At 35.7% G+C, this 13434-nt stretch overlaps 1 protein-coding gene across 4 annotated transcripts in view; it reads left to right on the forward strand.

The window, feature by feature from the left end:
- Window positions 1-12396, forward strand: part of ARAP2 (ArfGAP with RhoGAP domain, ankyrin repeat and PH domain 2) — a 127035-nt gene extending 114639 nt beyond the window's left edge. For 3 of the 4 annotated variants that reach the window (XM_068943219.1, XM_068943218.1, XM_068943220.1), the window contains exons 30-33: window positions 587-622; window positions 1137-1200; window positions 5802-5933; window positions 10770-12396. In XM_068943219.1, coding sequence (XP_068799320.1) covers window positions 587-622; window positions 1137-1200; window positions 5802-5933; window positions 10770-11132 — 595 coding nt within the window. In that variant the 3' untranslated portion in view covers window positions 11133-12396. Of the gene's footprint in view, window positions 1-586; window positions 623-1136; window positions 1201-1461; window positions 1545-5801; window positions 5934-10769 lie in introns of all 4 variants that reach the window. The other variant, XR_011141078.1, reaches the window with a different exon arrangement.
- Window positions 12397-13434: the final 1038 nt, after the last annotated feature.

A 13434-nucleotide genomic window follows, 5' to 3' on the forward strand; every position in this document is an offset into this window, starting at 1 on the left:
TCAGTCTAACTATTTTCAGTATCAGACTTCACACAGTTTCCTCTGGATCCTAGGAGCCATCTGTATATCTATCACCTCAGAGGCTTCGTTGTGCAGCTACTCCCTGTTTAAAATTTTTTTTTTTTTTTAAATCTCTGCAGACTTGCATGATTCCTTCTGTTTCCAGCACAAGCATGCTCATGCTCCTTCTGTGCCTTTCCCACCATGTGCTCCCACCAAGCTTCCTTATATGCATGTTTTTTCCCTGGACATCAGCTTAGCAATTTTACTTTGTACATCTTTGACAAAGTACAGCTGTAGCCAAAACAACACACATAGTCAGCCTTCATCTGTAGGACTTGGCTTTACCCCTTGTTCAGAACAGAACATGCATGAACTGAGTCACCTATGAACAAATGAGCAAAATCTACCATCAAACCCACAGTTTCATTTTTCAATAACTTCCTAGATTTGCAGTACTCATTTAAACTTTATATTACTTTTATTTAAAAGCATTATGTAGAGGTCTGTGTAGTTTTAGGAAAATATGATCTCTGTCTTGAGTTTCTGGAACGAATTTTTGAAAAAAATTTTTTTTTTGTTTCAGCTGGGGTCTTGCAATATTTTCTGAAAAGCACCAGTGGTAGGTAAACATGAAACATGTATGAATGGTTTAATTTCAGTGTTCAATGTTTATTTGAATGCTCAATTTCAGCATTTTCAAAAGAGAATGTTTGAAAACTAATTTTTTTAATTTTGTCTGCATGTTTGCTTTTTTCTATGTTTTTCTTAATTAACTAAACGATTATAGATATGTTTTGGTAACCTTTTGGGGTTAGGTGTCTGTCCCCTTGCTGTGGCCATAAATCAGCAAACAGTCTTAAAATCTATAATTCTAAATTTATGAGACCTGTGCACGTGCTTTAAGCTAACCAGTTGCCTGCCTGCCCTTTTTGGACTGGGTTAAAGTGGTGATCTGAGGTATTTATGTATTTCACTGTCTTTTTGTGTAAGCTAGCTTTAATAATAAATACATACAACATTCCCAGGTGAATGTAAGCAGTATTTGAACTCATTTAGAAACCTGTTCCGTAATATGTCTAACTGCAGCTAGATTTTTTAAATATTTTTCTTGTTAATTATATATTGTGTTCTAGGCATATATGTTGTGATGGACAAGATGCACAGATGGAGTGGCTGATCAGTATTTTTACTGCACAGGTACTAATCTGGTCTAACATAAGAAATACAACTTTTCCTGCTGGTATGAAAATCCCATTAAACGATCGTATGTATGTATGTGTTATATGTGCGTTATGGATAATACTGCAATATCATTAAGGTTTTTGGAATACTTGATGTAATAAAACCACAAAAAGATGCTTATGAAGGCTGTTGTTCATAATGATATTTCCACGTGAATGTGGGAGAATGTGGGAGAAGAGCGTTACGTTCTGAGATCTTTTTTCTGTTGTGTTGTAGAGAAGCTGGAAAAAGAAATACAGCTCACTTCCTTAGCAGCAGTAGACCGCTTTGGGGTGACATTCTTGCCGTTGGCCCAAAGGGTACGTCAGTGTGCCACAATGCCTTGCATGCTCTTGAGTGTTAGCTAATTTGGATACTGCATGCAAAATGGGCGTGATAGCAGGGTGCTCTGTTTAAGCACACTGCGGAGTGAACTAGCTCTGGAAGTGCTCTGGAAGTGCTGTGCCAGCACAGCTATATTTTTCTGGTATTCAGGTTAGTTTAGCTAACGCTGACAACTCCTTGTGCTGGATAGACACTATCTTAAGCAATCTTCTGCTTGTTACATCCGCCTTATTCACAACCTAGTAAATTTGAGCGATAGCCATGTAACACATCTTTGCAAATGGAGTGTAACGTTTGCATGACAGGATGTAGGAGTGAGAGAGATGGGAAGAATTCACTCTGGCGAGAGACTGGAACGAAGCTTAAGTTTTTAAAAGGATTCTGTGTTTATGTCAAATTTTTCTTGTCTTTCCCGTAACGTTCAAGGAACTTTAGGGAATATTGCTGTGAATACACATCACTAGATTTATGATTACGTCTGAACTTTGCATATTACATAAAGTGGACCAGACTCAAGACTGTTGCACTACATACTTTGCAGAGGCTTTCTAAAAGAGAATCTGTCTTTCTGTCCTTTGTCAATAGTAGGACTAGAAGTACAGTGTATGCCTTATAAGTAAGACTTCCAAAATTGTGTCTTATTCTGCTCCCTTATCTGAAAGAGCTTTTGTTGTTTCTATGGAAACAGCTGCTGGTCCTGGCATACATCTCATGGGCATAACATGAGCAGTGTCACAACAAATTGGCTCCGAGGTTATTGATATAGGCTATTTGGAAATAACTCATACAAGCTTAGTAACTCTGTTGAAATCCTTTTGACATAAAATCACAAGAAAGGCGATCTATTAGGATTCTGATCAAGTAGTGTGGTATGTAGAATGTTCGTCTGATAATATAGATCAGAAACTGAGAGACACTGCTCACTGTTCAGGAGATTTTTGTAACAAAAAAAAAAAGTCTTTTAATGTGCTTTTTTTTTTTTTTAACTTTGCAGTGATTTAATACTCTTTTCTTTGAAAACTTCATTCTCATGAGGCCGATGAATCAACAGTACTAACAGACTGTATTGAAAGGGTGGCTTTTTTGGTTATCAGTATTCTGGACATCAGCAGAAGTTGTCAATCTGTGAATTACTTGTGAGATTAAGTGCTGATGAAGCAAAATTGGTGTATTGCTCTATGACAATATTATTTGCAATGAAAATCTGTCCTTGAGAACACAATGACTCATGTTATTAAGGCTTGCTGTAAAATCTCCAAATATTTTGTTTCACGCAGTGGCTGGCAATTATTATTGAATTATCCCCATTCAAAACCAGAAAAAAATAAATATCAGCTGAGGTTGCTTCTAATTAGAATTTTAGAATTGCGGCTGTCTTTAGGGAAGATAGCTTGTCTTCTGTCTTATTTGTTATCATAGTATTTGAACACCTTTATGTTAGAGAGACTATAGGCAGCATATTTTGTTTATGTTGATGGAGTTGCTGGACTTAGATTGCAAAGAGAAAAATACTACAAAGTAAGTTCTGAAGTGTAAAGATATTTACGTTAAACGATCCAATGCAATTAGGAGGGAGAGAAATCTATGTTACTGTGCTCTTCAGTGCTCCAGCAGAGTAAAATTTTATTAATAAATAAAATCAGTAAGATACTACTGCTATTATTTTCTTTTTTCCTCATTTTCTGATAATGTTTACTCTCATAGTGTATATACTGCAGAGAGTATAAATAGCAAAGCTTAGGTACTGTTGTAATCTAGCACTTTTGATGAACAAAATCGAGTTACCCTAGAGGTTATTCACTTTCTAATTTAAATACTAAGATGGTTCTAAGAAGAGCTATTGTTTATTCCACTTGTATGCAAAATCGTTCTACAGAGTATGGCTAAAACCCGATTTTTCTGTTCTATAATGCAATTCTGCACAAAAATCACAGAATAGTGTACAGCTGGAAGTAATTAATTGATATGAAGATGGACACAGTTATATATGGTCTCTTCCAATTCCAGTGCCTCTGATCAGCTAAAGAGAGGCACAGCATATTACCATGAGGTACAGTTGTGCAGATAGGTCAAAACTATGAATAAATACATTTATTATATGGCCTAACATGTTGCTGGTATTTCTGATGTACTTTTCCAGAGTTCCAGAGTTTTAAGAAATGTTAAGCACAAAAGGGGGAAATCAGGCTACTTAACTGACAGGGATAATTTCCCAAAGCTTGCTGAAAATTCATGGAGGCAGATTCCTTCAGGGCCTAACTTTCTGGTCCTCAATCACTGTCTGAATCACATTTGTTTACAATAGAAAAGCCTAGCTTTGCATACGGGGCACCTGTTCCCTTCATCAAAAACAGCAAAGTAGTATCTTCTGCCATTGGTTCTGTTATGCAGTATTTGGATATAAAAAGATGTTATATTCTTATCTGAAAGTTTCAAAGTGTGTGGAAGATGTCCTGAGTCCTTTAAGCACGCTAAACTGTTGGTAGAGTAGGTAAAGTAGAGAAAAGTAGTAAAAGAGGCATGGCTAAATCCATTCCAATGCTTTGAAAACCTCAGCTGTATTTGTTATAACTAGCTTGTGGGTTTTTTTCCAAAGGGGTGTCACTGTGTATTTCACTACTTCTGTGCAGAACTCATGTGCTAACTCTGTAAGTAATATGATATCTTGGTCCACAATAAATTGATTTTGGCTGGCAAGAGCCCCTCCCTCAGATAAGATATTCCTGATGTTTCACTGGGGAGCAAAATGAACGTTTTTAAGATTCAGTGGGGAGAAATCAACTTGTACAACACCCTGATCAGCACTATGTGTGGGAATTTTTTACCCCATGAAGATGTGAATCTATGAAATACTTTTTCTACTATGAAATTGAGGCTTCCAGTTTCTAGAATGCTATTCGAAGTCAATAATGACAGACTCACACTCGTTCTAGAGGCTTTCTAATAGCACTGTTTTAACAGGTAGACAATCTACAAGCATAATCACAGCTCCACAACTGGATTTTCTTTACAGTCTTGAAGAGATAACATCTGAATTCATGGATGTGGAGGGTTGAATAGCAGGAAAAAAAAATTGGAAAAAAGGAACACTGAAGACCTTGACACCTATGAAAAGAAATCTATTAGAGAGTTGCACCGTTTCTCCTTAGAAAGATCAGATAATTTCATATTTCTTAAAAGAATGCAAAGCAGTAGTATTTTGTTAATACTAACCCAAGTTGTTCTCAGTTTTCATTAGGGTTCCTTTGCAGCAGTTCTAGCCAATTTCCTCTAGAGTTGTGCTGGTTTATCTCTGTGAACTCATATCCAAGCTTTAGAAACTGTTCTTACATAGACCTCATACATCCTCTTTGACTCATCAAATCTCATGTTGGAACTTTTTCAGAAAAATCTCTTTTATTACCTTGTCCTCAGAACTGTCTTTCTGGTTATCATTTGCTTCACCACAGGAATTTGGGAGCTTGAAGCATGTATGCTCAAATCTCTGTGTGTGAAATTCTGTCTGGTCTGCTGGTGAAAGTTCATTCTAGGTCCTTCCCAGAGAGAGGTTTTAGTATTTTATTTAAAACATTCAGTTACTGATTTTTCTTCCCTCTTCTACTTAGCCGCATTTTCACTCAAGTTGAAGTTGCACGCTCTGGCGTTCTCCCCATACCAGACCTGTTTTGATAGAGCCAAAGCAAAGATTTATTGTAGCTTGATTTGTTGGTTTGCAGGTTGTATTTGTTGGGCATTCAGGTCATTCCATTCTGGATAATACATGTTATTATTTTAGGATAAGCAATCATTTTCTCCAGAATCGTGGGTATAAGTGTTGAAGTACTTATTTGCAAATTGGATTAGTTGTTACTTCATTTCAGAAACTTTTACTGGGTCTCCTGAAAGCGTACTTACCTAGAATTTAGAAACTGCAAATCAAATGGATGCATTTTACTTGTTTGATGACATTTTATATTCCTAGTAGATAATTATTTTGTTAGATAGTATGGAGGGAAAGTATTTGATGCATGAATTGTACAGAGTCCTTTCAGTTCTCTTCACTTGTTATTGTGCAGCACTTACGAAATCTTAACATAATTTTCCTAGTAGTCTTCCTCTCTTCTCTCATAAGAGACTGACAAAGTGTGGTATGGTAGACAGCTTTACCAAGATGGTTAGTTTTATATACAAAATAATTGTTTATCTTCATGAAATTACATGCCAAAAATGATGATTTTTTTTTCCTTTTTCAGTATGCAGATATATGGCCACCTGCTGGAAAAGCAAGAAAACAGTCTATAACTAAAAGTCCAAAGATCGGAGGTTTACCGCTAATTCCCATTCAACAGGGGAAGAACACTTGTAAAATTGGAAGGAGTACAGAGGTAAATGGAGTTTAAACTCCATTTAAGACAGTGCGGTACTTTGAAATGGTCCAGGAATAACAAACTCTCTAGAGGTGGATAAATCTAAAACGTTGATGATTTTATTGTTAATGCCACTTACAATTCCCTTGTTTTTCCATTAAATAGTTAGGACAATTTAATTTGAAAAGCATTGTGACCTAGTCTTATGTCAGCTTCTTGACTGGTCAATAAATTAGTAATGGATTTTTTTTTTTTTTTTTTGGAGCAAAAGTTGCTCATTAGAAGTAAATAGGACTGAACCTGAAAGTATATTGCACATTACTGCGGTTTTATTTTAATAAAGACCTTGAATACTGTGCTGCATGTTTATTCCACAATATCTTTTCTTCTTGCCAGAATAACCATGCAGTTTTAGTTATTATACCCTGTAAACGTAACGGGAAAGCTCAGATGGAGCTAACTGCTGTGCTTTTAAGTTGCAGTGTTATTAGTCCCAAGGAAGAGCAGAGTTGGGATTTAGTTACCACTCCTTGCAAAATGTCTGAGAGTGACTTGAGCGTCACTATAATACTTGGGCTAATGATACCTCTCAATTTTAGCATCTTAACTTAAGATGAATTCCTGGCACTAACAAAGAGATATAGATGCCAGTGGTGAGGAGTTATTTGCCTCACTTCCAGCTGAGAAAAAATAGTGGTCGTTAAAACAGTAGTCTGTCTGGGGAAAAATAGTGATAACTAATCTGATGGCAACAGAGAATGAACGTTGAAAGAAACGGCTTGGACCTTTGACTGTATACAGTATTATTTGTTGCATGTTTCAGTAGCTTTGAAAGGGATGTAGATAACAGGATATATTATCACTATTTACAGAGACAGCGCTTGAGGCACAGATGGGTGAAGCTGACTCAATCCTGTAGCAAACCAAAAACAAAGCTAGTGGTAGTGCTCTATCTACAAGACAATGCAGATATGTCTTTGTGTTTCTGTGTCTTTGTTACGCTTTCTTCAGGCATTTCTGCTCTTCCTTACTAAAGCAATATGATATACTGTGAATGTAATTAAGGTTTTCCTTTTTTGTTTAATTTGTCCTGTCTTTTTTAAGTTTTTCTCAAAAAGTGCTTTTAAAACTCTAAGTTTCTTCTAATGTTTGCATTTTTAAACATTTTTTTAGTGAAAGGAAATCATAGGGTGTGTCAACTGAAAAAATTTCATCATCCAAGTATGGTTTTTACGTGCCCTTTATGCTTGATTCTGGAGGTACAATTGAGATCTATTGTGTGTTTTTTGGGAGGAGTACAAATTCAGAGCTTCTTCGATAAAGATTTTACTGGACTTGGAGCTTCATAATTTAAAATCCTTAATTTCTTTAAGTACTAGCAAGGTTTTCTGATTTTTGTTGATGATGATGATGTGCTCTGTTATTAAGGACTCTGAAATTTTGCACGCTGCAACTCAGAGATAGTCTGCATTTAATCTTGAAAGTAGAAAGTCTGTCTTCACTATTTATGCCATGACTAGATCTTGACAAAACTTGTGCGAAGGATATTTGCATACTTTAGAAGTTTTGAGACCGAACTATATAATGGAAAACATAAATTAACACTTATTTACCTGGAAAGTCAGAATTGGGATGAATAATAAAAGACTAGTAGGAAGTAAGTATGCAATATAGCTCAGTCAGGGGAAACGTTACGCAGCAGTGTAACCAATAGAGGAGTTCAGTATCTGTGCTAAAAAAGTGATTTTCTTTTTCTTTTTGTATTGACATTTATGGGAAGTGGTTTTATTGTCTGCTAACAAAACAAACGTAATAAAGTTTTAAATCATTTCTATAATTAAGAAACCTCCTAAAAACAAATAGAATGAACATATTTCCATAATTTCTGCACCATTCATTACATACATGAAAAGTACTTTTAAAATATATGTATTTCCCATATAGACTCTTTTATCTAAAATAAAAATACGCTGCTGTATATTTGCACTATGACTTTACAATTTTGTGAATACAGGAAGATTGAGGTACGAGGAAGAAGCCTTTCTTTAAAGCCACGATCAAATACAATACTGAATTATAACAGGTTATACCCGTGCAGCATGTTGAAAGGAACAGGATGTCTTAGGAATAGTGAAGGATGTAAATAGATTTGCTCTATATTTTTGCTAGTGATGTGTAGAAGAAGGAAAAAACGTAGTTAGATATACACATTATTATCAGTTTTTGTACCCATTATTTGCTTAAGGGACTGAAGAGGCAAAACATGAAATTGTTTCATGTTTCTCTTAACATGAAATTGTTGCTTTTTGTGTTAGGGATTGTTGGAAGAAAAGTAGGGAGTCCAGCAGTATGATTTATAGGGTATCTATATATAAAAGAGTGGGCAGGGGATCACATATTACTAAGAAATAATATTATTAGGAAATGGATATGGCAGGTTTTTTTCACACATCCTCTCAACATGCTATTCGTAAGCAAAGGTACTATTGTAACTGTTCTACTAGATTCTACTTAGTTCAATTTGAACAGGATTTGACTCCATCAGTTGAATGTTTTCTCAGTGTATATACTGAATGTACTCTAAAGTTTCCAAATGTTCAGTAGGAGTCTGTGTTAAGGGAATACATGCCTATACACTAGACTATTTCGGAAATAGTCTAGTATTGAATTTGAATTTCAGCGTTGTATGTGGTCTGTTACTATTTTCATTTAAAAGAAACTTTCCTGGGAAACACCCAAGGGAAAAAGAAGGGCTCTTGCTATACGCTGTTTAGCAGGAGAACTATATTGATTTCAGAAGTGTAGTCAGAATTCTTCTTCTCAGAGGATGCAAAATTGAAATGTGATGTACAAAATGCTGTAAATAAAGTTTATTGCTGCAGATTGAACATAAAGATTATCTTGGTTTGCTGAGTAATCCTGAATAGCTTAGAGTGTGTTACTGCATTTTTAAAAGGAATAAATAGCAAATGTTCTTGTTAATGTGCTATATTAATGAATTTAAATTTCTTATGTTGCGTGTGTATTAGATAGGTAGTAACTATTATTTTTCATTAATTGAGCATGAATCACTGATCAGTGGTGATTTCTTGCTTGTCGTCTTCATGCAAGTTTGAAGGAATTATTTGAAGTGGAAAATGATACCTTCTCCAAAGATTAGGCGGAACAGAACTCCCCCAACTCAAAAATCATTGGGACAGTTCCTAAGTTAAAACTGATGTGATTTACATGGTCCGAATACTTGTGTTTCTTTTATTATCAAACAAATCCTAGTTTAGGTGAAATGTCAAGATACGGTATAAGCTTAGACTTTGCTGTATAGCTTAGATCTCTTTGATGGAAATTCATCTGATACTTAATTGCTATGTAGGAAGGAAAATGATTTGCTGCATCAACATTTACTTTTGCACTAGGCTTACATTTGTTGACCTCATGAAGAAATCAGTGTCACTTTAAAAAAATTAAAAGGCAAACAAAAATGGTAGAGGAATTATTGTGTTATGTCTGCTGAGATTGTGTGACAGTGGGCAGGTCATTCCATTTGTGCAAGAGCCCTGTAATTCTAGAGGAAAATCTGGTTTTTGAATTTTTTCTTTTATATACAACATCCTTGTTTATATATAACATCTTTGTTATATATTGTTACTACTGGAAAGCCCTCAAAGCTGAGGAGGACTTGGGTTTGTTCTTTCGCATTCTTATGTGGCACTTGTTCAGTTGGCTGGAGTTTTTCACCCATAGTATATGCAAATCCTTTCATGTAATCTTGATACCTCATACATGCTAAAGCAAATGTGAAATATATTCAAACCCTCTTTTAGAAAGAGAGGAACTAGCTCAGATATCTATGTGAAATTTCCTCTGGACCAGGATTACGCTTTAGAAGCAATTCTTCCAGTAGCTGCCATCACCTCGTAATACAAAGAAGTTATCTTGGAGCATATGAACTTGGATTTCTTTCAGATGAAACTGAACTGGAAGTTGTTCTCCAGGAGTATATCTAATGCACACAAATAAGCATTGAGCCTATGGGAGAAGGCTAAAGTTAATCTAAAGTGTATTTGAAAAAAAAAAAAAAACTGAAATGGGAATAGTGCAGATGTCAGGTCCTCAGTACTCTTTCACTATGTGGATGTGCTTCTAATGGGCCACACTAGTTGCTAATTTAGAGTAGCAATTGATTTACCTTTCATTTCATACACCCTAAGAATTTGAAAATAAACACCAATATGAAACAGTTGTATTGCCATCAGCTTGTTGTTTTAGCTGAGTTCTCAGTATGTTACTTTAAATTGGTAGGCATAGTTTGAAAAAGCAGACAAAGTCTTTCTAATTTACCAGGCAGCACTGAACAGCTGATAAGAATGTTCATATGTGTAGTATAAAATTACATTTTGTACATTCATCTAGCTCAGGTATTGAGCAATCAAAATTGCAACATTATTAATTTTATTTATCAGACTTAAAGTGCCGTAAAGTTGTGAAGACTGCATGATCTGCTGTATTTTGTTGCTATGAAATGTTAAAACTTAATCTACTGTGGTAGAGTGAAAAAACAAATTGTAAGTATCTGAAAATGAATGTCTTCAATTCATTCAGTGTCGTGGTGCATTTAATTTGTAGATTTGTGTAATTTTCAGAAGTGTCACTAATCAAGAAAATATGCTTGCTAAATCATAATAACACAAACTGTGGGAATTTAGAACTATTATTTGTGCTATCCCAGCTCTGTGGTAAAAATGGATTCTTCTTTTAAGCTGCTATGTGAAACTAATAAGCGAAAATTGCAATCTAAATGTTATTGAGTATTATTTTAAATGGAATGATCTTATTTCTCTTTGCTTGTTTGCTCAGAATATAGAATTGGAATCTGAAAAACCAAGACTCGATGAGCCTCATGAGGATGACTTACTGGAAGAAAGAAAAAACTTGAATGAAAAAGCATCTATCGTGGCACAGTGTTTAGAACACAAGGAGGATCAAGTGCGAAATCAAGCAAAAAAAAATCGGAGCCTGATCTGTGTTGAGGACATAGGCGTAGGTAGGACTGACCAACGCCAAAGACCCCATAAAGAAGCAAAGGCGCTAAAGAAAAATAAGAACAAAACAAACAAGACTACTTTGGATTTGGATAACAAATTGCCATCAAATGTGATTCAGGAATTAAATACAGTGCTGCAGAAAAACAGAGCACTTCATGATGAAACCTCCAGCTGATTTCTTAGGTTTTAAAAAATAATTTTATATATATATTTATATATACACACACAGGCAAAAAGTAGTCTTTTGCAATGTGTACAGTTTGTACAGTGCAGAGGAAGTATAATTTGTTTACATGTAGCTGTTGATTTTGTATATGCTTATGCCACGTTATATTATAATTTAAGGTTGAACTAAGAGAACTGATTGTGTAGAAGCCCTGAAATTTGGAAGTTTTTGCTGTTCTGTGCAATGGCAGCAGGGTTTTGTCCATCATTCTTTAAAGGAGATTTTAAGTTAGATATAAAAGACTTGTAAGCACTAGTAAAAGCTTTTGCTTTGTTTGTGTTCCATACCATCTTATTAGCACTGGAGAAATATTTTTGGAAGGAAGGAGGGAGAGAGACTGAAATTCATAGCATTGGTCTGCAACACTTCAATTGCCTAACACTATATAAAAATAAGTAGCTTATCTGCTTCGAAGAGTAATTTTTACTTGTAATTTGTCTGTATTTAGGAATAAAATGAGTGTCTTTTTCCATACAGTTGTCCTCTGACAGATTGGCCTGTGAAGAATCAAAAACGGGAGGGATGTAGTAGCTGAGACAATGTACTAGTTTTTCTTTCTCAGAATTGTGTCTATATGGTGTATATATGCTTATGGCATCTTAAATAATGAAAAAAATACTGAAGGGGGTAAAAATAAGTTTTCCAAGCAACTTCATTTAATTTAATGCATCTGTGCATTTGAAGGGTAGCATCATCTCTTTGCTCAACAGACTGAAGTAATTTTATAAATAGGAACTGGGTAGCTGAGGGTCAGGAAGGCAGACTTTTCCATCAGTAGGTCAATGTTTGGATGTGGCTTCCTTGGTGCTAACAAAGTTGCTGCTCTCTGATGAATATTTAATAGTCACATGAGAAATAAATTTCCTCAGGAAAAATGGTCCCCACACAAATTCATCCATCAAAAGGGCACTAATTCACTTAGTTAAGAAGTGCCAGTTACTAAGTGTGTGAGGAGATTAACCTCTCCTTTTATCAATAAGGCAAGGTTGAACAATATGTTGCTCACAGGGACTATGAAATGCTTATGTCACTGCTCTGATTCTTTGGAGTGTAAAGAGAGGTCGCAAGGGCGAGACAACAGCCTTCGATTACCTCATGGTTGCGCTCTCCGGGTACGTAGGTGAGCAGTTCCAGCAAGCACGTGATGTGCTACCCTGCAGCTACTTGCTTGGGTTTTTAAGCTAAGAGTTCCTTAAATTTAAAGACGAGAATCTGTCACTTAAACAAAAACAAACAAAAAAAGGCTATGTGAGCAATGAAATTAAGCTTGGTTTACTTTGGTTGTTTTGTGAATCTCGCCTTTAGTTGTCCCATGCGATTTCCTCCTTCCTCTCTCGCAGCTTATCCCTTTTTTTTTTTTTTTCACTTTATGCCATAACAGCGGGATAGGCGAAAGGCAGCGCTGTGCTGGGCTCTTCCCAAGCGAGGCGAGCGCGCTCTGGTTAGACAGCAGGACTGGCAGGACAGAGAGATACTGCTATTCATGCTTCTGCTGAGGAAATATGGCAGGGTGAGCTCAGTATCGGCTTTGTTTTGCCGCTGTTCCTTTTGCGGTCTGATTAGCTTCTCTGCTTTGCCGTTGATTTTCACTGACTGTTTAAGAGCTTACTAACACCTCTAGTCAGCTGTCAAATTTGACTGAAATTGTCCAAACCCGTTAGGGTAGAACAAAAAATTCATCTCGTTTCCTTGGAAATGATTTTAAATAGTCCTTAATATTTCAGAGGAAAAATTCAATTTAATCAATGTCAATGACATTTGATTTTATTAAGCGATATTTTTGAAAATGCTTTATATTGCCACTGAATTTCTTCCCATATAGAAGCAGTATTCTCACTCATCCCCGCTCCTGTTTCTGGTAGTCACAGATGCCGTAGCACTTCTCACATCAGTTACTTCCATTCTTGGTTGCACTGAGCAGCTTAATTGGGAAAAAGTTTGTTTGGTTGAAGAAATTGCACAGATTACTCAAATAATGTATCTGGCAACTTTGCTAGGATGTAGAGGGAAAGCGAGAGCAAAAGCAAATGCTTTACAGTGTTTCAGATTTATTCTTCTGGAATGTAGCACTGGCAAAGTAAGTTTAGTCTTTCACACTTTGCACTTGTCACATTTGACCAGTTGTGAAATGTGAAACAAGTCTGTACATTTTTATTTTCCCATTGCACTATTGATTATTTTGTTACTCTTAATTTGTAATTGAGCCTCTTCTAATCATTGAGGCCTTGGCTCAAGAAGGGATATAAGCCTG

The sequence above is a fragment of the Struthio camelus genome, chromosome 4 (assembly GCF_040807025.1).
Source record: "Struthio camelus isolate bStrCam1 chromosome 4, bStrCam1.hap1, whole genome shotgun sequence".
Lineage (NCBI taxonomy): Eukaryota > Metazoa > Chordata > Aves > Struthioniformes > Struthionidae > Struthio > Struthio camelus.